Raw genomic sequence first — 23,673 nt, forward strand, 5'->3', positions numbered from 1 at the left:
CTACACACACAGAGAGAGAGAGAGAGGGGATACAGCATTACAGTTAGTATTGATTTATAACAATAATATTAACTGACGGCACTCAATGCGCTTAATTGGCTTGTTGCTACCCTGGACGTGCTAACATAGGGAACACTGCAGGTTGCTAACATAGTGAGCACTGGAGGTTGCTAATATAGTAAACACTAGAGATTGCTAACATAGTAAACACTAAGTAAACACATAGTAAACACTTAAAGCTAAATTAAAAACTTACCTTTATAGAATGGCTTTCTTATTGTGAATTTGTTTTTATTAATTAATTTTATTGTCTCTTTTGAATTCATGTTTTATTGTTTTACCTTTGTGTATGTGTTCTTAAATGCTGTGAAGCACTTTGTAACTTTGTTTCGAAAAGTGCTATACAAATAAAGTTATTATTATTATTATTAAACACTAGAGGTTGCTAACATAGTGAACACTGGTGGTTGCTAACATGGTGAACGCTAGAGGTTGCTAACATGGTGAATGCTAGAGGTGGCTAACATAGTGAACGCTAGAAGTTGGTAACATGGTGAACGGTAGAGGTTGCTAACATAGTGAACGCTAGAGGTGGCTAACATAGTAAACGCTAGAAGTTGGTAACATGGTGAACGGTAGAGGTTGCTAACATAGTGAACGCTAGAGGTGGCTAACATAGTGAACGCTAGAGGTGGCTAACATAGTAAACGCTAGAAGTTGGTAACATGGTGAACGGTAGAGGTTGCTAACATAGTGAACGCTAGAGGTGGCTAACATAGTAAACGCTAGAAGTTGGTAACATGGTGAACGGTAGAGGTTGCTAACATAGTGAACGCTAGAGGTGGCTAACATAGTGAACGCTAGAGGTGGCTAACATAGTAAACGCTAGAAGTTGGTAACATGGTGAACGGTAGAGGTTGCTAACATAGTGAACGCTAGAGGTGGCTAACATAGTAAACGCTAGAAGTTGGTAACATGGTGAACGGTAGAGGTTGCTAACATAGTGAACGCTAGAGGTGGCTAACATAGTAAACGCTAGAAGTTGGTAACATGGTGAACGGTAGAGGTTGCTAACATAGTGAACGCTAGAGGTGGCTAACATAGTGAACGCTAGAGGTGGCTAACATAGTAAACGCTAGAAGTTGGTAACGTGGTGGACGCTAGAGGTTGCTAACATAGTGAACGCTAGAGGTGGCTAACATAGTGAACGCTAGAGGTGGCTAACATAGTAAACGCTAGAAGTTGGTAACATGGTGGACGCTAGAGGTTGCTAACATAGTAAACACTTGAGGTTGCTAACATAGTGAACGCTAGAGGTTGCTAACTTAGTGAACGCTAGAGGTTGCTAACATAGTAAACGGTAGAGGCTGCTAACATAGTAAACACTAGAGGTTGCTAACATAGTAAACGGTAGAGGCTGCTAACATAGTAAACACTAGAGGTTGCTAACATAGTAAACGGTAGAGGCTGCTAACATAGTAAACACTAGAGGTGGCTAACATAGTAAACACTAGAGGTGGCTAACATAGTGAACGCTAGAGGTGGCTAACATAGTAAACGCTAGAAGTTGGTAACATAGTGAACGCTAGAGGTTGCTAACTTAGTGAACACTAGAGGTTGCTAACATAGTAAACGGTAGAGGCTGCTAACATAGTAAACACTAGAGGTTGCTAACATAGTGAACGCTAGAGGTTGCTAATGCAGCTGGAAATTTTCACAGTTCAAAATGTCCAATCTGAGCTCAGTTTATCAGTGTGATCCCGCTTATTGGCAGTTCAGTGTAGTGAATGATTTCCATCCAACACCTGTTTAACCCAAAGGTTTTTGGAGGGGAGGTTTCCCTACACAGACCTACCCACAATAAATCAAATATAATTGATTAGGTCAATCATTTTGGTCTCAATAGAAAACCAAAATCTCAGCGAATATTGTGATGAACCAAAAGAAAAAAAAAATACATTTCTGACTCTATGCAAAGGTGTCAAGTCATAGATGGGTCTTCAACAGAAAAACATTAAAACATCAAACCAAATTTCCACTCACACACAGAACACGGCTTTCCAATAAAATCACAAATAAAAATGACATTAAATGAATAAGGACACTATAATGAAATAGAATCACCAATTTTTTTTTAAAAAAAAGTTTAGGATTCAGTGAAATGCTGTGAGATAAAAATTCAATCTGACGTGCTGCCGAGGAAATGTGAAGGGTGGTTTATGTTGTTCTTTTGAGGCTGATGTAAGCTCGTCGGACCAGATAAAATCATGCTTAGTATCATCAGAAAAAGAAGCTTCAGTAGTTCCATACAGCCACCACACCGGGGTGGAGCGACTGGATCGCAAACGAACTGATGACTAAACAAACCGCAGTGCTGTTTTAGTGCTGTTAAGGTTCCTTATCTGAGAAACATGAGAAAGAAAATATGCCCACATCACTTACTTTTTTACATACATGAACTAGTACATACAGGAACCCGGACCCGGTCCATTTAACCTCCTAAAAGACTAACTGAGCTAAAACCATCTAATTAAATTGATGAACTAAACTTTAGGTTTCTACCTGAATATCTGAGCTATAGATCACAGCATCCAGCAGGTCAATATTTACAACTATCTGATCAGAGAATCAACTACTTATTAATTAGTATGTAATCAGATCTAATCTAGTGTTAATGCTGCCAGAGTTTATCCCTCACATGTCCAAATACATGCTGCTATCTGCTAAAGAAGCACACATGGAGAGAAAGGCGTGTTCCTTGTAGTTGTAAGAATTCATTTTGACCAGAGTTTTAAGGAGTTGCAATTTTACCTTTTTGAGGAGTCGAAGTCCTTGAGGTCATCTGACTCGTGTCGCGACATTTTTTGAAGAAGACTTGAAGTTTCAGTCGAAACATGTCAAAAAGGTAAAATTACTAGTCCTTAAATACTCTGATCAAAAAGACTTCTTTCAACTACAACTGGAAAAAACAAACAACCTGGTGATGTGAGCTGAACCTTTACGCAGACGTCATTGTTTAAAAGTCCAGCTGCTGATCCCTGGACCAGCTGGTTGGGTTGGTGAACGTACCTGACAAATCCTGTCGATGTTCTCCTCTGTGGGCATCAGGAAGTAGATGGCTGGAACATCTGGAATGGGATCTCTGTCCGAATGTAGGAGCCTGGACACAAACAAACAACACATAAACAACCTTCTACATACAGGAGAAACTCAAAAAATTAGAATATCATGCAAAACTTGATTTCAGTAATTCAACTTAAAAGAGGAAACTAATATATTATAAAGACTCTTTACATGCAAAGTGAGATATTTCAGGCATTTATTTGTTATAATTATGATTGCGGCGTGGCATGGAATCAGCCTGTGGTCCTGCTGGGATGGAATGAAGACCAGGATGCTTCAATATCGGCCTTCAACTCTTCTGCATCGCTCGATCTCATGAGTCTCATCTTTCTCTTGGCAATGCTCCATAGATTTTCTACGGGGTTCAGGTCTGGAGAGTCTGCTGGCCAGTCCAGTCCAGTAATCCTTGGTCGTTGAACCTGGTTCTGGTTCTTCTGGCAGTGTGTGCAGGTACCAAGTCCTGCTGGTTGTTCCACCTTTTTCTTCCACCTTTTTCTTCCACTCAACTTTATACTGATGAGCTTTGATGCAGCACTTTGAGAGCATCCAGCTTCTTCTGCAATCACCTTTCTAGGCTTTTCCTCCTTGTGGAGGGAATCAGTGATGGTTTTCTGCACAACTATCAGGTCAGCCTGAGGGTTGCCGGTCGGGTCGTGGTTGAGCGCCTGTCATGGCAGCTTCTGCCATCAATGTGTGAATGTGATGTATGATGTAACGCGCTTTGGGTACAAGCGCCATACAAACACAGACCTTTACCATTTATGATAAAATCTGTTGCCAGAACCTCCTGACTCCAGCTGACCAATCAGCATCTGACCTACACCCAGTATGATCTCTGAAGGCTGGCTCCACCTGCACTTTTAAAAAGCAAAAACCTTCACTGGCGGTTCAGAGCAGACGGATACTCATCTCATGACATGACCAAGGCTACGTTCACTCTGAGGGCAAATCCAACGTTTCTGTCCATTTCTGATTTTTATGACAGTCTGAACAGAAAGTTTTCCAGCCAGACCCAGACCACTATGTGGTCCTAAATCAAATCCAGATCTGATGTTTCTGAAGTGACCTTAGTCAAAACCAGACCACCGGAGGGTCCAGTCTGGCCTGCAGCATGGATTTGTAAATATGAAAATACCTTTTAGTTGCATTATGTGAACCAGAAAAAGAAATCCGATCTTTAGAAAAGATCAGAATTGACCTGTAGAGAGACCAGTTTAGACTGCCATGTCCGTCACATTCACTTCAAAAACACACCATTTAAACCACAGTTTAAAACAACGTAACAGGAAGAAAGCAAAGGGCTGAAAAACCTAAATGATTTTCATGACCCAGTCATGACTCCACGCCTGCTGCAATCCCAGCACTGGAGGTCAGGATGCTTCAGACGGACTCATTTTGGAGGAAGTCACTCACAAACACACCTACAGCTTTGATTATTTCAGCCAATTCTCCAGGAAACAACAGTTAAAAAGTCCAAAATGAGCTTGAAGTTTGGCATCATCCAGCTGGTAAACAGTTTTTTTCCAGTTTCGATCAACAAGCTCTGCCAGCAGTGGATCAGCAGGAGAAGGTGGATCATTTCTCCTCAGTGCCAATCAGAAATTAATAAAATGTGAGGTGGCCGTCGCCTCCACCGTGTCAGTTTCCATCCGGTACTTACAGATGCAGGGTGATGCCCATGTCTCGCAGCTCTTTGACGGACAGCAGCGGGGAGATGATGTCTTGTCCGAAGCGGTCGTACACCAACACCTGCAGAGACACAAACAGACGGAAATCAAACAAGGATCTCTCCATCTTCTCCGTCCTCCTGCCTACGAGCTGGAAAACCATCTGAACCTGATGAAGAGGAGCTGACGAGTTCCTTTAAGTACAAAAAGAAGCTTTGTTGCTATGAACCGAGGATGAGGCAGAGGACAGATCTTCATCCCTGTCAGCGGAGGTGGTGCCACGGCAGCATCTACGCTGAGCGACTGCTGACATGTGTCTGATCCGCCCATCAGGGTCTTCGTCAGGCCGAAGATGCTCTGATTCCAGGCATCAGCTGAACAATCCTGCTTCCTGCGGAGTCGTGCTAAAGATCCTGATGTGAAGGTCTGAGCTCAACATAACATCATGTCTTTAGGTCCTAAAAAGTCACTTTAGAAGTGAAGAAACGCTGCGAGGAAACAGATAAAACACACACCAGTCCACCCAGACATTTCCCTCTGAATGGGTCTGCACAACACGCTGTTTGCCAGTTAAACGTAAAATATGTCAAATTTCCTGTTTTTTATTTAGTTTCTATATTTTCATTGTTAATTATTGTGTTTTTCTGTCTCTTTTAACACTGAGGTCCACAAACACTTTCATTTTTGCTCGTTTACAGACTATATGAAATTATTCTGATTAAACTAAAGACTAAAAACTGTAACAACACTCTTCATGTTCTTATAAACTATACGATGAATATGTGATGAACAGTCTTGTGCTGGCACCTCTTCATTTTAATAACTGGTTTTATCCAAGTAGAGACGCTCATTCTGGAGGGACGGAGACAGGACGGGACATATGGAGGCTGTCCAAACTAGTCCAGCCGGTTTCACTGCTGTCCAGCTGTCACTGCATCACTGCTTCATATTAATATGATTTTATTTCTATTGTTTATTTCAGATTTTCATTTTTAATGACAGCACATCCAACATGTTGGGATTAAAGTTCCCTTCTTCAGAACCCTCGACAGGATTAATAGTAAAGCAGGACACAGATTCTGACCACAGCTGTGGAAGAAGTTTTCTCCACTCTGAGCATGAAGAGATGTTATTTTCTGCGACTGTAAATCAACCATCAGAGGAAAACGGCTGAAATGTTGGGCGGTTACCTTCCATACTGGCTCAGCTGTGGTGTTCTTCAGAGGAGGAGTGTTGAAGTTCAGCATGCGCTTTAAAGCGACTGCAGACACACAAAACACAACATCTGGATTTAAACATTTACATATTAAACACGTCCAGTTTAATCAAGTCATCACTTCAAAAACGTCTCTGAGATCTCAGCTGCTGCTGGAGGACAAAGACTGATGAGTCTGCAGCTAATGACTATTATTCACTTTAATATTAAATATGTCAAAAAGACTCTGCAGGAGGTTCCTAGAAAACACAAACACAGAAAATAAAAGAAATCTGTGATCTCTCTCTCTGACTGGTCTGTGTTTAGGTTGCGGCCTGAAGGTGAGCAAGCAGTCACAATGTCCGGGTGGAGGACACCGTCACCTCCCTTCAGTCTGCACATCTGGGCTGGTTTATCCCAGATCTGGATCTTTTCCTCAGTCACAACACAGCAGGAGGAAGCAGCTGTGGAAGACCAATGGATGAACGGACATTTCACAAATATCCTGAGAGAAAAAAATCATTAACGTGACCAACCGTGGAGATGAGGAAGTGCTGTGCTCATCATCCTCACTCTTACAGATGAAGAGGGGCCAAGTTTGATAACAGCTATCTAAACCAGTAACATTATCCCATATTTAAAACCCTTTAACCAGCAAATATTTGTATATTGTGTTAAAAAATAAACCAAACAAATATTTATCTATCAAAATGAACAGATCGGGAAAAGTCAGTAAACTGATGTTTTTTTTTGTTTTTTTTTCTGTTGGAACTTCTGAATAAATCTGATTCCATTAGAAAGTCTGTTTATTTCCCTGTTAAATGGAGCCACATTTCTAAGGTAGATGCATGTGTGGGATGAGCAGCAGAGCTGAGTATGTCGGTTGTGTCCATGAAAAACCTGCCCACAAATGTTGTCTTTACAAATGTCAACTCAGAAGCATTTTAGTCTATTTTTATTCATTTTATGTTAATTAAGCAGGTAGTCCAAATGAGATTAAAAACCTCAAGCTAACATCACTTATATAAAACACATGAAACACAAAACCAAGCACAAAGTTAAAGATATATTACTGACTTGTTATTTCAACAACAACCTTATCAGTGTCAATCTTGACCAAACTAAATATTAAAACTGTCACATTCGTGTGAACTTTTATTAGCTCTCAACATGCATGTTTCCACAATTAATCTCCTGTTTTTGAACAAACTGCTAGTTTATAATTAAATATAGAATTATTTTTTCCCCTCATATTAGCTGATTGCATATAATCCTGGACTTGTAACAAAAGTGGCAAATTAACTTAACTACGGGGATAAAACTAACAGCACAGTCGCGTATTTTCGGGATGTAAGGAGAAATAAATGTGTTACTCTAACACATCCTGTAGCTTCACCAGTCTTCACAGTTAGCATCAGGCTAGCTTCACCTGGCTAACTCCGCAGCTCCAAAGCCGTCAGCACGGACAGATAACACGCTAACAGAACTACTAACTCTTTAGCTAACACCGTGGTTTGTGACACAACCAGTAATTAGGATGAGAAGACCTGAAAGAGCTGATGTAGGGAAACAGAAACAGCAGATGGAAAGATCAATCGGCAGCTAGCTTGGGAGACAGGATGGCTGTTAGCTTTAATTAGGCCTGACAGCGCTGACTGCCATGTCTGCGGTCACACGCGGGTCAGGTAAAGATTATATTTTCCGATAAAGTTACTGTCTGCGGCTGAAAGTCACATCTATCGAAGGAAAGAGAGAACTTCACACACCTGTCTGCTTCTCCCGTACAGATATCGCCATGTTTGATGTTGTTAGTGATGACGGAGACACTGACGTGGCAGCGGAAGGACGTTACACCACTTTAGAGATTAGGGGATAATGAAGAGGTCTCACTCCGTGCCGTTTTCCAGGAGACCGACTACAGAACACATCTCCGTAAAAAGAAGAGATGAGATCTCGTGTTTCCACCTGCCATCGCAGATATCACTATTGATGAGCTAGACAGACCAGCTGGATGTCTAGGGCTTAATCCCTAACGGTCCCATACACGATATGGCAAGCCAAAAGGGCCATAATTCGGCGTTTGGGGCGAAAAGCGACGCTTTTTGCGGCGTTCAAGGAACGCGCGTAAAAAGTGCCGTTTTGTCGCACTTTAACGCGCATTAAAAACGGCATTTTGTGCAACTAAAACGCGCATTAAAAGCGTCGTTTTGTTGTATTATAATTATCCCAGCCTCCTTTTTGTACAGCCAGTAAATTTGAACCGTGATCATCCAATCAGTAAAGAATAAGCGCAGACCCTCCAGTTCATCACTGATCTCTTCTGAAGGATTGTCTCCAATGTTCCAGTAACCTGTGGTCTGCTTGTGTGCTTACATCTCCAACCATATTCAAATGCACTGCCAGGATACAAGTTCAGATATACATCAAATTTGTTATAGCTTTTCTAAAGAAAAAAAGAAAGACAGAATTCTTTGTTCACAGATGTCGACATACTTACATTATAGTCTGAAACCACACTGAGCACCAACCTACATACATGTATGCACATACATAGATAGTTGTACATAGAACACCAGTTACTGTGGTAGTTTTCATTCTATTGCATTTATATTTTTATTTTGTTAATCTGCTTTTCTCCCTTTATTTTTCTGTAGTTGAGTTGGGATTAATAAAGTTTTATCTTATCTTTTATTACGCTGTCCAAGTACAATGTACTATAGTAAAAATAGTAGTATATACACTTTATTATCTATATTATTAAATATGGACGTTATTAATTTAGTCTGTCTCATTGTAATGCATAGGTTGGCGTTCAGTGTGGTTTCAGACATTAATGTATGTATGTGAACAAAGAATTCTTTCTTTCTTTAGAAAAGACATAAAATATCTATCTTTAATATTTTTAATAAAATTAAATATAAATACTATATAGAAATATATACAACAGAAGCGGCATGGCCATTTGCCGTTTTTGGATCTCAGCGCTGCTGATATTTGGACTCAGAATGTGTTGTCATATTTAGCTAAATACCACACTGACTAATAAGCAAAATGAAGGGGAAATTTACTTTGTGCCAATCGTGGCCCTCATGCTGCTGTAAAACATGAATACACTGTATTAAATCAATTTATCAAATCAGATATATTAACCCTGTCGTAAGGCAATGATTCCTTGTTTTGGGGCCCCAAAACTTAGCAATGAGTCCTTAGAGCCCCTGAAAACAGGCACGGATGGTATTTTGATCATTTCAAATATTAAAATGTCCTCCAAGTTTAACGCTGTTCTCAGTAGAAATTAATATAAATGACTTTTATTAAAGAAAAAAAGGTGCTTAGCGCTCACTGACCAGTTATGTCCCCTAGTGTTACAATAAAGTTTTAATTGGTTGAACTATGATTAAACAATCCGGTGGCTCAGACAAAAGTTACCATGCAGGGTTACACTCACACACAGCAAAGAGCCTGAACTCCAGGGTTTATTTTTAAGTTTTAGGCCAAGAACTTAACCCCCATCATCAGCCCAATGCTGCTTGTGCTAGGACCCCTTTGCTGTCCCAATTAATGCCCGAAGCTAATACAAGGTCAAACACTAAACTAAACCTTTTTATATTGAAAGGCCAACATTTTTTGTAATATCTAATAAACACTTAGATGAGACATGGCCCAATTTAACAGTTATTTATTAATGACGAGGGCAAAGACAAGGACCAAAGACAAGGACCAACGACATGAACTAATAACAGAAAGACACGTGCAGAGTACAACATATGTAACAAACACACATGCAACATAGACATACGCATGAAGCAACAACACATTTAAGACCATGGACATCAACCAAAGACACGTAGCAACAACACAGACCAACAACATCTACACACACTTTACTTTCTTTTTTTTTTGAGACCATCAGAGCCTCATACACATTCCATAAGACACACTCAGGTTCTTACTTTATAAGGTTCTCTGTCCTAGAGACTGGACTCACACACCAACTTCCTATATTCATGACTCAGGAATGTTTTTGTCTAGAGAGTAAATAAGACCACAGCCCACATCTGGTCTTCGGGTTCTTTTTTGTTCTGTTCCTGGATCTTCTGCAGTGATCTGTTTAAGATGTCACTTTTTGTAATAAACCATCATTTCTACATAAAGCTGATGTCTGGAGCTCTTCTTTTACCTGAAAGTATTTCTGCCACATCACAAGCCTAAAGTAATTCCCTACAAAATAGTATGATCCAGAGGAGAAGATCTCCATATGATGAAGTCATCATATCACAGATACGACTACGAAGACACCAAAAAACAAGAAACAACAGCACGGCACCGGGAAGAGAGAAGCTGTCAGCCAGATGATGGCTTCACAAAACTACCGAATGTTATAAAGGACAATAAACTACAAATTCTTTCCACAAAATCCACCACACAATGTCATCACGAGCCAGAAATAAACTACACATGAATCAAACACCAAACAAAGCAAAAAGATGCATTTTATCAGGCATTTAAGTCGAACATTAAAAGGAGCAACAAAATAAAAGTAATAATTTAGAATAACAGGAAGGTTGAAGGACTTTGTGGGAAAGTATTTGAAGTTTAAAGTAGCTCCTGTCATTGTAATGGTTGCTGAATTTATGTTTCAAGCACAGCGAGAAAAAAGAGAGACAGCTGGCGCGATTTATACCATGATTTCACAAATCAAAATAAAATAAAATGGACATCTTTGTGTTGCCATGGCGACGACTGCTTTCCTTTTCCTGTGGAGGGAAGAGGGCGTCCCATTCCTGCCCGTCTCATTTATACCCCCCCTCTCCACAGCATCAGGAGGGAGCCTAGGCAGTGGGGGTGGTGTGGGGGTGGTGTGGGATGGAGTCCAGGTGTGCTGGTCTCACTGCCAACTTTACTAATTTCTCTGAACGTCACTGAGAAACATTCACTGTCTGCACAGTAAACCTGATGAAACTGTGTCTTATAAAGTAACTCAGTGTGATTTATTTCCACTCATTTAACAGAAGCTTAAAACTTCTGTATAGTATTTCCATGAGAACATTTCTAAAATCAGAAATAACCAAATGATGCCAGAAGAAGGTCAAATCAAACCTAGTTCCTGGCTCGTGACCAGTCTGAAAAGATGGAAAGGATCAGTGTATTTCTCCAACTTTCACACATCACTGACATGATGGCAAAGATAAAAACTAAACTGATTACAGCTGCTAAAAGAAAACATGTTATATTAAAAAATGAGAATCGACCAGGGACTGTGAAGATAGATTTATAAACCGCTGATTTCCATTTTATGAATCATTTCCTTCAAACTAAATTTAGAAAGTCGGTAAATGAGTGTTGGGTGGATTATTTCTACGATGTACCAAAACCTTCTTGGTAAAGAAATATGATGTTGTTGGAAAGTCTGTTTATTTCCTTTTAATTGGAGCCACATTTGTTAGGAAAATGTGTGTGTGGGATGAGCAGCAGAGCTAAGTATGTGTGTTTTAACCATGAAAAACCTCCTCTGATGGTCCCACGATGCACTGGGCTCCTCTCTTTACTCTCCATGTAGGAATATGTGAAATTGTTGTCATTTGTTTCTCTTCCTGCCCGGCTCTTGTTCTCATGGAGGGTTTCCTTAGGTTGGTCTTTATTTTATGAACTGGTTTATATGAATCCGCACAGCTTTATCCACGTATAACAGGATAAAACATTTCCCATCATCCACAGGAAGGAATGTTACCTGAATGACACACTGCCACACAGCACGTTAAATTTCAGTCAGATCTGATCACCCTTTTAGTTCTATAATTGTTTTGAACACAAACAAACAAAAATAGAAAAACAAACAACAACCAGAAGCAGAGCGAGTCCAACATAAACTACAAACCTGACTGAACACGATCAGGACAAAGTTCAGGAATCCAAACATGTCAGTCAGTCTGAGAACGATAAACCCAGAAACAGTCATTTAGTTTGGAGCTGGACGTTTTAATGCTACATAGAGATGAATTTAAAGGTGTATTCCCTCATTTCTCTGGTTGTTTCTACAGACAGAAATCTGAGCTTTATCTCAGCAGGTCTCCCTGCTGCAGATCCATGCTGCTTGTTGACCCGTCTTTCCAGTCCTCAAACCAGTATCCTCTGGTTTCTGCTTTCAGCTGTCTTCAGTTCTTAGTCCTAAAATGATAAAACCGAGTAACAGTCTGGTTTGAGCCGGTTCAGTTAGATCCAGTCGTCAGACCTGGGAACGGACAGACGCCTGATGTGACGCTGAAACCTTGATGACCGATCTGGAACATGATCTGGAACATTAGATCTGAAGCTCCAAACGGGCTGAATCAGAACTTGTTTTTGTTTTTTATGAGGCAATAAAACAAAGTCCTTACAGGTGAGGTTACAGCGTCCTGGTCGTACTGCAGCTTCTACCTCAGACCACAGAAAGAGCTCACCTCGGCTTCTTCTGCGTTACAAAATGAGAACCTGCCAGATTTGAACAGTTTGATGTTTTATGATTTTTGTGGATAACTTCTGTATTTGAGTTGGTGTGTGTGGTTAATGTGGTCTGATAAAGGCCTCTTTGGTGTGCAGACGGATCTGATCTCTTGGACTGTTGGATGTTGTCTCAGAAGGTAAACGTCCCCCTGCAAACAGACTGGACTTCTCATGTCTTCCATCCAGCCGGCGTCCCGTAAAGATCAGAAACGCTGCGTGAACAGAGCAGCAAATTCTCCAGATGCTGCGACCAGCTTCACCGGACCGGAGCTTCAGCCACCATTAACTGCTGACATGTCACCTGGAGCTCCTCCTCCTCCATCTCCATGGAGACCATGGTTGAAATCATGTAGAAAAACAGACTGCTTTAAAACCTGCTTCTATTTAGCACCAAAACAAATGTTAATATTCACCAAAAAAGCAAGAAGCATCTGGACGAATCAGATAAATGTCTTTAGCTGAGATCTGCGCTTTAAAATAAACAGCTTTAACAGAATGTTCATTCAAATCTCTAAAAAAGAAAAAATTAAAAGAATATGGATGTTTATCTGTGATAAATCTAAACTCCTCCTCCTCTAACCGTCTGAGGGGAAGCGGTGAACATGGTGGCTGATGGCCTGCTCCATGGAGCTTTTAAAAGCCTGGTAGGAGGAGGTGACGGGCAGGAGGACGACTCTGGTCTCTGGTTTGATCTGAGGGAAAAGGCCTTCATCCCACTCCACTCCTCTCTCCTCCTCTCTTGGTTGAGAGGAGGTGGGATGGTGGAGGAAAGAGATGGAGGGAGGAGGCAGGAGGTCTGCTGCTGGCAGCTCCTCAGCACTGGTGGTGAAGAGAAGGATGTCCTGCAGGGAGACGGAGCTCCGTCCAACTGAGGAGAGAAAAGAGGAGATTAGATCATTTCCTTCTGTCCTTCCCAAGCTCTCCAGTATAAAAGGTAGCAGCATCTGCTATTAGAGCCTCGCTCTGATGTCCTGCATGAATTCTGTGTGACTGCTCTCCTTACGCTGCACGAGGTAATAAACTCCAACGGGATCTTCTCATCGAGACTCTTGGTAAAATTATTTCCACCACAAGAACCAGAACAACGTGGATTCTGAGAACCATCACGGTCAGCAGCAGCTTGTTGATTTGGAGGAACATCGAGCCGACACCATCCAAACCAAACTTTTCTGGGAGTCTTTGCTTGCAAAAGAAGTTTGCAAGAAAAGACTGAGAAGTCCAAGTTTGGTTAATCTTTAGTTTTCTCAGTGAGCACAAATTCACGTGATGTCGCCACAGTTTGACGACACCGACCGAACTTCCATCCATTTTATAGATGTGGTGCGCAGACACATGCTCACAAAACTAATAGATGCTCACACATCGGTTTAAAATCTTTACTTCCCATAAAGAAAAACGTGCAATGGGCTTTGAAAGTATTGGTACAAATTTTCACAATTAAATCAATACGTGAACATATTTGCTATTTGTGTATCGTATACTGCATTTTATTTTCTTTGTTGTAAATCTAGATTATATTAATTTGTGAGTCATGTATTGCATGGATGTGTGCTTTGGAAGATTTTACTGCGTTACAGTGGGAATATAACACATGATGACAAAATAACATGTGACTCATCTCTGAAGTCATGTTCCTTTTTCAAACCTCATCAAATTATAATTTTACCATAAATGATCAAAATGTAGTTATAAAAACAAACAGAAAAAACTAAGTTTTATTAGGGCTGTCAAATGATTAAAATTTTTAATCAGATTAATCACAGCTTACAAATTTGTAATCATAATTAATGGTGATAAATCATAATTAATCATGATTAATCATGATTAATCATGATTTATCACTATTTGCAACTATACTTGAAATTTGCCCGTTTGTACTGCAAGCCAATGCTTACAAATGTTAGTGTTAACGGATTTACACCACCACCGTGGAGTTGTGTTGTTTCATCAATGTTCATTCACAAATCCATCCATAGGGTCAGCAGGCTCATCTTTTCCATCTTTCCTCCAGACACCTCCACGTCCCGGCATCATAACAGAAAAATGATGGATGTATTGGGCTTGTTATGCCGTGCATGCGTTAATAATAAAGATATTAACGTAATTAATTACATAAATCAGTTACCGCCACATTATTTTTGACAGCCTTACATTTTTTATGTCCTGATGAAGACCTTTTCATCTCGTATCAGATCTCAGAAAACATCCTGACCTCAATAAAACCTACAAAGAATTCTGGATCCATTTTAAGCCGTAATACTAATCCAAAATTCCTAACGGTAGAGTCAGCTTGTTCAGCTGTGACGGACATTACGTTCCCGTGACGGACAAGACGTTCCCGTGACGGACAAGACGTTCCCGTGACGGACAAGACGTTCCTGTGATGGTCAAGACGTTCCCGTGATGGACATGACGTTCCCGTGATGGACATGACGTTCCCGTGATGGACAAGACGTTCCCGTGATGGACAAGACGTTCCCGTGATGGACATGACGTCCTCGGTGTAACACCAGAGTAGCTATTTTACTAATTTTTATTCAAATACAGGAAAAATCACAAGGTGTGAGAATAATCTGCATCTGCAAGTTTCACATTAATGTCCTTTATTTCCTTTCCTGGATTTCCTTGCAAGGTGCATGTCAACAGCCTCTTCCTTACTCATCCTCTGGATGGATCTGGAAAGAGGAGAAGGTGCAGAGGAGGATCAGGCCATGCTGCGCTCTCGTAGAGCCTGTGGTCACCTGGAGTCCTCTGCTCTCCAGCCCATGTTGAGCTCCATCATGTCGATGTGATGATAATCCTCCGGTCTGGAGTGAGGGCCACAAACAACTGTGTTTTTCGTAGCTGAAGCAGAAGTGAAGTCCCGTCTTTTCAGCTGCTCAAAGCACACCCAGGCACGAAGACAGCGTTGTCTTTTTTCTTTTTTTTTTGCTGTTTGGAAACCTGTGGACTCGATGTCCTGACAGGCGGGACTTTGTACAGCCTCCACAAACGCAATCATTTACCATTTTTATAACAAATGAACACAACATAAAACTAGTGGAAACACACTGACTCTCTACCCGATAACTAACTACTCGCCACACCGAGCCGAGGCGGCGCCTAGCTTGTAACTCTCTCTCGTGACTTTGCTCAAAAATGTGACTTTTTCAGTTAAATTTGTGTTGTTACGTCTTGTAAAACATCCGATTAATGTTTCAAACAGTAAGGTTTAAATAACATTTTACATGCAATTTGTAAAAAGTTTAACCTGCAAAATGCTCTTTAAGTTAAATGTTTTAGAGAACCTTTACATGGAGGTTTACTTCTGAGTGGGTTCACCGAGTCTGAATACAAGTCTAGTTTTTAACATGAAATGATGAATTTCTGTTTGGTCCTGGAGTTGATTGCGTCTGAACTTTAATAAAACAACGTAAATGTGTGTGAACTTGGTGCGCTTGTCCAGATCTAACCTGTGCATCTTCAGTAAAAGTGAAGTCCATGTCGTACCTTCACACTCCAGCAGAAAGTGTCTCCAGAAGCTGATGATGGCCGTCTCTCGGCTCACTTTCTCCTCCTGCTCAGAGAAGTTTACGGTGAAGAGCTGACTGAGCATCTGAGCCGTGAGATGATCTGCAGCTTCACAGAAAACCCTGCAGAAGACCGAGGGGAAGAGCTGGACCTGGATCAGAGTAAAATACATCAGCTATTATCAGCGTCACGTTGTTCAGGCTTTTATCTGTTTCACTGAACTAAACTGCTTCAGAGGGATCAAAATTTGTTTTTTTATTGGGATTTAAACCCCAGACTGTAAATGATGTCATCAGCTGCTCGACTGAGGAAAGGATCCTGTCCGATAATCATCAGCTGTGAGCTGATGCGACTTCCCGTACCTGTTCAAACACACCCAAAGTCTGCAGACCCTGCTGAAACCTGTAGACAAAAACAAACAAGGGTTCAGTCTTTTTACTCTGACTCTGTCTTAAAGATGCAGCTGAAGGAATCAGAGGGATGACGACGGACGGCTTGGAAGCAGAAATCCAGCAACCAAGGTCCCAGACTGTAGAGCAGCTAGAATCCTTCAGACCAGAATGGGACAACATTCCTCTCCTAAAACTCCAGCAGCTGTTTAAGTCTGAGATACAGTAACTGTGTTTTAATTAAACTTATTTCTCTAAGGGTTTCATGGTGATCGTATATAAACTGTAAAGTGGGCGAAGTCCTGTTGTTGGAATATTGAAAACAGGTCTGCGGTGAATACAGTGAACGTTTAGCTTCAGAAGTGAATTCTTTGTGCAACACAGGTCTTCTCACCTCCCAGACATTAAACGAAGAGAATATGCTTCGCAGAGGGAAACATGGAGCTGGAACTGGTTTAAATAAGCTTTTTATGTCTTTCAGAAGTTTTTAATGAGAGCTGAGTGTTTTTGTTATTTCCCTGACCTCTGCAGGGGATGCTGCATCCTGGTGATCATGGTGAAGTTGACCAGATCATCCACTAGAGCTGCTCTCTCCTCCAGGCTGCTGATTGGTCGGTTGCAGCCAGCCAGCTCCAGGTACTCCCAGCTTTCCAGCATGACTTTCCTCAGGTCATCTAAAGACTCTGCCTTTGCAATCTGAAACAAGAACCATTCAGTTTTATGACTAAAATCAGGTGTTCTGAAATGTGAAGCTTTGTCCTGCACAGACCTGAGTAAGCTGGTGGGTGAAGTGTGTTTCAGGGGTCATGTCCTCCACAGTGAGTGGGCGGTTGGCCGGGTGGTTGAACAGACACTGGTAGAGGCCGTGGGAAAAGAAGCAGACAGGTGTACCGCCATGAACCAGACAGATGGCCAGCAGACAGCCGATGTCAAAGTACAGGTCCTCACGCAGCGCTGTGTCACGCACACGAGACACACACACACACACACACACACACACACACACACACACACACACACACACACACACACACACACACACACACACACACACACAGCAACCCATTGTTCAATCTCTGATAAAAGCAAGGCAGGTTGGTAGGTAGGTACATACATACATATATAAAAAAAAAAAAATAGTCCCCTCGCCCTCCGTGGGCGGTCTCTCATCCTTCCAAGCTCGGGTCCTCTACCAGAGGCCTGGGGAGGTTCTGCGCAGTATCTTTGCTGTTCCTAGGACTGCACTCTTCTGGACTGAGATGTCTGAGGTTTGTCCTGGGATCTGCTGTAGCCACTGTTCCAGTTTGGGGGTTACTGCCCCGAGTGCTCCGATGACCACGGGCTCCACTGTTGCCTTCACTTTCCAGGCCTTCTGAAGCTCTTCTTTCAGGCCTTGGTATTTCTCCAGTTCCTTTTTCCAGATGTTACAATCGCGATGTCAACCACAACGGCTTTCCTCTGCTGTTTGTCCATCACCACAATGTCCGGCTGGTTTGCCGTTACCATTTTGTTGGTCTGGGTCTGGAAGTCCCACAGTATCTTAGCTTGGTCATTCTCTACCACCTTCGGAGGTGTTTCCCACCTTGACCTCGGGGCTTCCAGTCTGTACTCCACACAGATGTTCCTGTACACTATACCAGCCACTTGGTTATGGGTCTGCAATAGAGTCCTGCCCCAAGTGGAGGATTTCACGTATCTCGGGGTCTTGTTTTTTTTATTTATTTATTTATGTGAGCGGGACAGTGCATGTTAATGAACAGACAGGCTTATACAGCATGAATGTAAACATACCAGATTATAGAAAATGCTAATTTCAATCCGTTGTCCCGGGGATTTGGGGGGAATGGGAGAACAATATAATATAGAAACAATTTGTATTTACAAACTAATATAAAAATACACGTTCTTATATCTAAAACAGTACATTCACATGCACAATTACCAACACTCATACTTAACCAAATTCAATAACACTACATACTTCTACCTGCACAATACTTACACATACACAATTACAAACACTCATACTTATCAAAGCTCAATATCACTACATACTTACACCTACACAATACTTACACATACACATTTACAAACACTCATACTTATCAACGCTCAATATCACTACATACTTACAGAGCCCTTCAGAGTTTTGCTTATTGTACGTTACAGTGTGTGTTACATGTGGGTACACTCCTGATTCGACCAAAGCCAGGTTTTTAACTGGGCTTTAAATGAGTTATATGTAGGACATTCTCTTAATGTTTGTGGTAGATTATTCCATAGCTTTCCACCTTGGACAGATAACACAACCTGACCAAAAGAGGTGCGTCTGTGTTTTTTAAATATATCATGTTCTGGAAATTCAGTAACTTGAGTTTTCTTAAAATGTTGCAGTAATGGTGCGATTGCGGAAGGATGAGGGAAGGATGGAGCTGGAGATTGACAGGCGGATATATATATATATATATATATATATATATATATATATATATATATATATATATATATATATATATATATATATATATAAATACACACACTCACACACACATTTGTTATGATAATTTGAGCTTTGCCGTTCCACCGAGCTTTTATTACCTCGATAGTCCAGTGCCAGGTTTTTGGATCCATACGGACCTTCAAACACCACAGAGTCTTGGATCTGCTGCATCAGCAGCTTCAGGAAGTACTGCCTTGCTGTGTTTGGGTCCTGGAGGTTGCCGGGAAATGCAGTCTTCTTCTCATCTTTGAACCTGGACACAGAGGGTCAGTATGTGAAAAGGGGACAATGGGACTTCCGGGTTAGCAGGTAGGATGGCAGCATAGTGACGGAGCTCTCGACATTCCAAGAAAAGTTACCTCGAAAGAAAAAAAGAATAGAGCCTGTATTTATACAACTTAAATATGGGGTGAGAAGATGTCATCTTAGAATAAAAACAAAAAGCACAGCCAGATTAATAAGAAAAGAAATTGGAAAAACAGTCCCAAGGATGCAAGCTCCCACATGGCGGACGAGGAGAGAGATGGAATGAAAAGGGAGGAAGAACCAGTGAATTTGACTCTGATAATTCAGGAGATACGCAAGTTCCAGCAAGATAACAGACAACAACTCGAAGACATCAAGGAGGAAAATGACCAGACTAATTCAAGAATAGACGAAGCGGAAACAAGAATTGCAGGGAACGAAGAGCAACTGCAAAATACAGAAGAAACTCTAGCAGAGATGCTGAAGCTCCAGGAACAGCTTCAGGCAAAGTTAACAGACCAGGAGAGCAGATTGAGGAAGAAAAATGTGAGAATATATGGAATCCCTGAAGGGGCTGAAGGGAAACCAAGTCTGATGGTCTCATTTGTGGAGAAGCTGCTCTGAGAAAACCTCAGGATTCCAGACACAACAGAACTACAAATAGAACGCGCCTCGCAGCCCCACCCGGTTCCAAGTCCAGATCCATTCTTGTCAAATTTCTCAGCTACAGGGTGAAGGAGGAAGTGTTAAAAATGCCTGGCAAAAGAAAGGCTTTACTTGGGAGAATAACAAAATAAGCCTGGACCACAATTATGCCTTGGGTATTATGGCCAAAAGGACGAAATATTGAAAGATGACAGTATACGATTCCAGACTCTGTATCCTGCACGACCAAGAGTGTTTTATGAAAATGAAGCGAAAATCTATGAGACGGCGGAGGAGGCTACAGTAGACATGGCGGACCGTGACCTGCCAGTCAGTGTCATCCCTCAACCACGGACACTCCGGGAGAAGATATAGCGCTGGACATAGCAGTCAGGGGGAGGGAGGCGCGCTACCCGTGTGAAAGGATCAACAGGCTCTAAAAAGAAGCTGCAAGTGTTCCGTCAAGAGCAAACTGGTGACCAGCGTTGAGCTGGAGTCTATCCTGGCCCTGAATACAGACGGTTGACTGTAAGAGAGCTAAAAAGGGAAAGAAAAAAGTTTTATTTGACAACATAAGTAAGTTTAAATGGTTTGGTCGAGACAAGCAAAATGAAACATTGTTTATGTTTTACTTATGGTGGTTAATATTAAAGAGTAAGTGGGGATAATCCCTCAAAGCTAAGGCTATGTCCACATGGCCCCGAAGGTGGTTCAGGTGTAAAAACGGTGTGAAAGTGGTGGCAAAAACATGTAGAAAGGCTTCAACATCCCCACGACACCGCTGTAGTACATGCTACAGGCTGTAGGGGGCGCTAGAGAATAACACTCCAAAGCTAGAACATGTGCAGACAAAGGCCCACTGCGTGTTGAGGGAAGTACACATTGGAAGCAGAGAAGAGAAGATGGCTGAGGATTCACTGCGAAGCAAAAGAGAAACATTTCTTTGGACTAATGAAAAAGTTGAGCTTCTCCTTCAAAAAATGCTTGACTACAAAGCATAAAAAAACTTGAGGAAAGTGGATTGGGAACCGGTGTGTGTTCGTCACATTGACGTCATATCCTCGAGTTGTGCAGCTTCGCTGTACACACAGTACCGCTTTGGTACCTGGCTTCAGATATGGTCGGTTTCATGGAGGCTAGTCCCTGCTTCGTGGGGATGAAAGGGTGGTTTGCTAAAATACTTTTGCGGTTTTGCTGCAATCTGGTGTCGTGGCGACGGCCTCTAAGTAGGGGCTGTGTGGAGACCTCCAGACTGGAAGTCTTTAAACAGGTTAATATGTTGAATGTTGTTACCAATAACTGTTTCTTCTCTGATTCTATGTCATGTTCTGGTTCCATGAAAGGTTTGCTTATGCATGAAAGGTTTGGTTAGAGGCACTCAACCACAACCCATCAGGAGCAATTAGGGGTTCGGTATCTTGCCCAAGGACACCTCGACATGAACTCAACTTGGCCGAGGATCAAACCGGCAACCCTCGGGTTACAAGACGACCGCTTCTCGCCGCCCCTGCATTACATTTTCAATGTAAATGGGGTCGTGAATCCAGTAAAGAGAAATAAAATTTTGACAAAGCTAAAAAGGGAGAAGGCCCAAATTGCTTTCCTCCAGGAATCAGACATGAGCCAGTCAGAACACGCAAAATTAAAAACGGATGGGCTTTGGGCATGTTCTCTCTTCTTCATATAAAGAGGGCTGCGGGAGGGGAGTAGCCACCTTGATTTCAAAAACACTTCATTATGAACATATATCAGAAATTAAGGGTGAGAGTGGCAGGTTTGTCAAGATTACTGGGAAAATAGAGGGAAATGTAGTCACACTGGTTAATGTGTACATTCCCCCAGGTAGCGACTCAACAGTCTATAGACAAATGTTTTGACCAGGTGATCCATTCACAGGGGCTCGTTATTTGCGGGGGCGATTATAATAATTATAAGTAAGAGATAATGCCCGACAAGGTGGCCATTGTCATAAATTAATGGACGACACGGAGGCGTGAACCGTCCCGGTCGAACCATAATTTATGATAATGGCCACCTCGTCGGGCATTATCCCGCTTATACCATGGTCCATTAAGATAGAAAAAAATATTAAATAAATTATTAATGCGTTAATGTTGCTTTTTACCTGTAAAATCGTACCTTTTTTTACAAGATGAGTTGAGTGGACTGTTTCGTTGTGACGCGTTGCCACGGTAACCGGCTCTGACACAGAACCTGCAGCTCAGACGGCTGCAGACGTGACACAAACATTTCAGAGGGCGGGTGCAGCTCTTACAGCTTGTGTGTATCCAGAGGATGATACGACATTTTGTTTCAAACAGTCAAAGTCCACAGATAGTTTTTTAAATCTTTCTTATTGAAAGAAATTTTATCCTCCAATCTGACCATTAAAAAGTCTATCAAGCAAGTAAGTCCTAAATCGGTTTTATAATGTTATCCACCATTCACTCTGTATCAAGTATGTAAGTAAGTGTGGTGGAGGAGGTTTTTCTTACTCCAGTCTCCTCGCTCCCCCATCGAACTCGCAAGGTGTAGCGAATATGGCAGTAACTGCGGGGAGGAGTAGAGCGCCTTTATATCCGGGCAGGTGTTTGTCCTTTTGCACTGTAAGCTGACAGTTGTGTGACTAGCTGCCAAAGTGTCAACATTTCCTCCCCTGTGATCTTAAGAGCCATAATCTCTTTCCTTCTCTGGAGCTGTGGCGGTCCTTGGGTATTTACACCCACAATTCTTTGCACTGAAGTCCCCTAGCAGAACACCCCCTTCAAGGACTCCAAAAAGGGTGGGTACTCTGAACTGCTGCTTGGTGCATAAGCACAAACAACAGTCAGGACCCATCCCCCCACCTGAAGGCGGAGGAAGGCTACCCTTTCGTCCACTGGGGTAAACCCCAACGCCCCCAACGTCGGGGGGCAATGAGCATGCCCACATCTGCTCGGCACCTCTCACCGGGAGCAACTCCAGAGTGGAAGAGGGTGCAGCCCCTCTCAAGGACAGTGGTTCCAGAGCCCAAGCCGTGTGTCAAGGTGAGTCCAACTATATCTAGCCGGAACCGCTCAGCCTTGCGCACCAGCTCAGGCTCTTTCCCCGCCAGAGAGGTGACATTCCACGTCCCTAGAGCTAGCTTCTGCAGCCGAGGATCAGACCGCCAGGGTCCCCGCCTCTGGCAGCCGTCCAGCTCACACTTCACCCAACCCCTATGGCCCCTCCTGCAGGTGGTGAGCCCACAGGAGGGGGGGCCATGTCACCCTTTCAGGCTGAACCCGACTGAGCCCCATGGTCAAAGGCCCGGCCACCAGGCGCTCGCCTCCGTGCCCCACCTCCAGGCCTGGCTCCAGAAGAGGGCCCCGGTGACCCACGTCCCGGCAAGGGAAACCTTGGTCCTTGCTTTCTCATCATCATAGGGGTGATTTGAGCCGCACTTCGTCAGGTCCCTCCCCTAGACACCTGTTTGCCATGGCTGACCCTACCAGGGGCATAAAACCCCCAACAACATAGCCACATCATCATCAGGACACGCAAACACCACCACGATAAGGTGGCAGCTCAGGGAGGAGTATTATATGATATGATTTTGTCAAATCCTGTCTCCTCCTCCAAAGTAAAAAGTAAAACAATTCAGGCTGACATGGGAAAACTGGATCAAATACATAACCGCAATCAGGGCAGACTTTGTATAGCCCTTCAAGTATTAAGTACTTTTCTTTTACTCATGCTGGATGGAGAAATGTAAGCTACCTTTGTTCTAATGTATATAGTTAACTCACCTTAAAAATGTGAGATAATTGGAATGTGCTCCTGACTGAGATAACCAGGAGGGTACTGTGTGTACAAATATGTGTATTTAAAACAAACAAACTAGTAATACTGTTGATCCTCAACTTTACAAAGATCACGAAGATTTAAGTGGCCTTA

The 23,673-nt window shown here is 42.3% G+C and overlaps 2 protein-coding genes and 1 long non-coding RNA gene across 5 annotated transcripts in view; 1 reads left to right on the top strand and 2 right to left on the bottom strand.

The window, feature by feature from the left end:
- Positions 1-7,886, bottom strand: part of scfd1 (sec1 family domain containing 1) — a 50,196-nt gene extending 42,310 nt beyond the window's left edge. The window contains exons 1-4 of the mRNA XM_041971337.1: positions 7,752-7,886; positions 5,981-6,051; positions 4,784-4,872; positions 3,070-3,160 (exon numbers count right to left, since the gene is read on the bottom strand). Coding sequence (XP_041827271.1) covers positions 3,070-3,160; positions 4,784-4,872; positions 5,981-6,051; positions 7,752-7,782 — 282 coding nt within the window. The 5' untranslated portion in view covers positions 7,783-7,886. The remainder of the gene's footprint in view (positions 1-3,069; positions 3,161-4,783; positions 4,873-5,980; positions 6,052-7,751) is intronic.
- Positions 9-1,813, top strand: LOC121630838. Of its 3 annotated transcripts, none has more exons than XR_006008601.1 (6): positions 9-166; positions 442-691; positions 742-866; positions 917-1,116; positions 1,167-1,216; positions 1,267-1,813. It is a non-coding gene; the product is annotated as an uncharacterized LOC121630838 (long non-coding RNA). The 3 variants fall into 3 exon arrangements; XR_006008599.1 differs by having other exon boundaries at positions 9-214; positions 440-691; positions 1,267-1,812; XR_006008600.1 differs by lacking the exon at positions 1,167-1,216 and having other exon boundaries at positions 9-214; positions 440-691; positions 1,267-1,810.
- A 4,466-nt stretch (positions 7,887-12,352) lies between the features above and the next one.
- The window catches only part of g2e3 (G2/M-phase specific E3 ubiquitin protein ligase), a 30,077-nt gene continuing 18,756 nt past the window's right edge, over positions 12,353-23,673 (bottom strand). Inside the window, exons 12-17 of the mRNA XM_041971335.1 lie at positions 18,966-19,120; positions 17,137-17,321; positions 16,891-17,063; positions 16,341-16,380; positions 15,958-16,129; positions 12,353-13,336 (exon numbers count right to left, since the gene is read on the bottom strand). Of these exons, the coding sequence (XP_041827269.1) occupies positions 13,044-13,336; positions 15,958-16,129; positions 16,341-16,380; positions 16,891-17,063; positions 17,137-17,321; positions 18,966-19,120 (1,018 nt within the window). The 3' untranslated portion in view covers positions 12,353-13,043. The remainder of the gene's footprint in view (positions 13,337-15,957; positions 16,130-16,340; positions 16,381-16,890; positions 17,064-17,136; positions 17,322-18,965; positions 19,121-23,673) is intronic.

Source organism: Melanotaenia boesemani, chromosome 20, assembly GCF_017639745.1.
Source record: "Melanotaenia boesemani isolate fMelBoe1 chromosome 20, fMelBoe1.pri, whole genome shotgun sequence".
NCBI lineage: Eukaryota > Metazoa > Chordata > Actinopteri > Atheriniformes > Melanotaeniidae > Melanotaenia > Melanotaenia boesemani.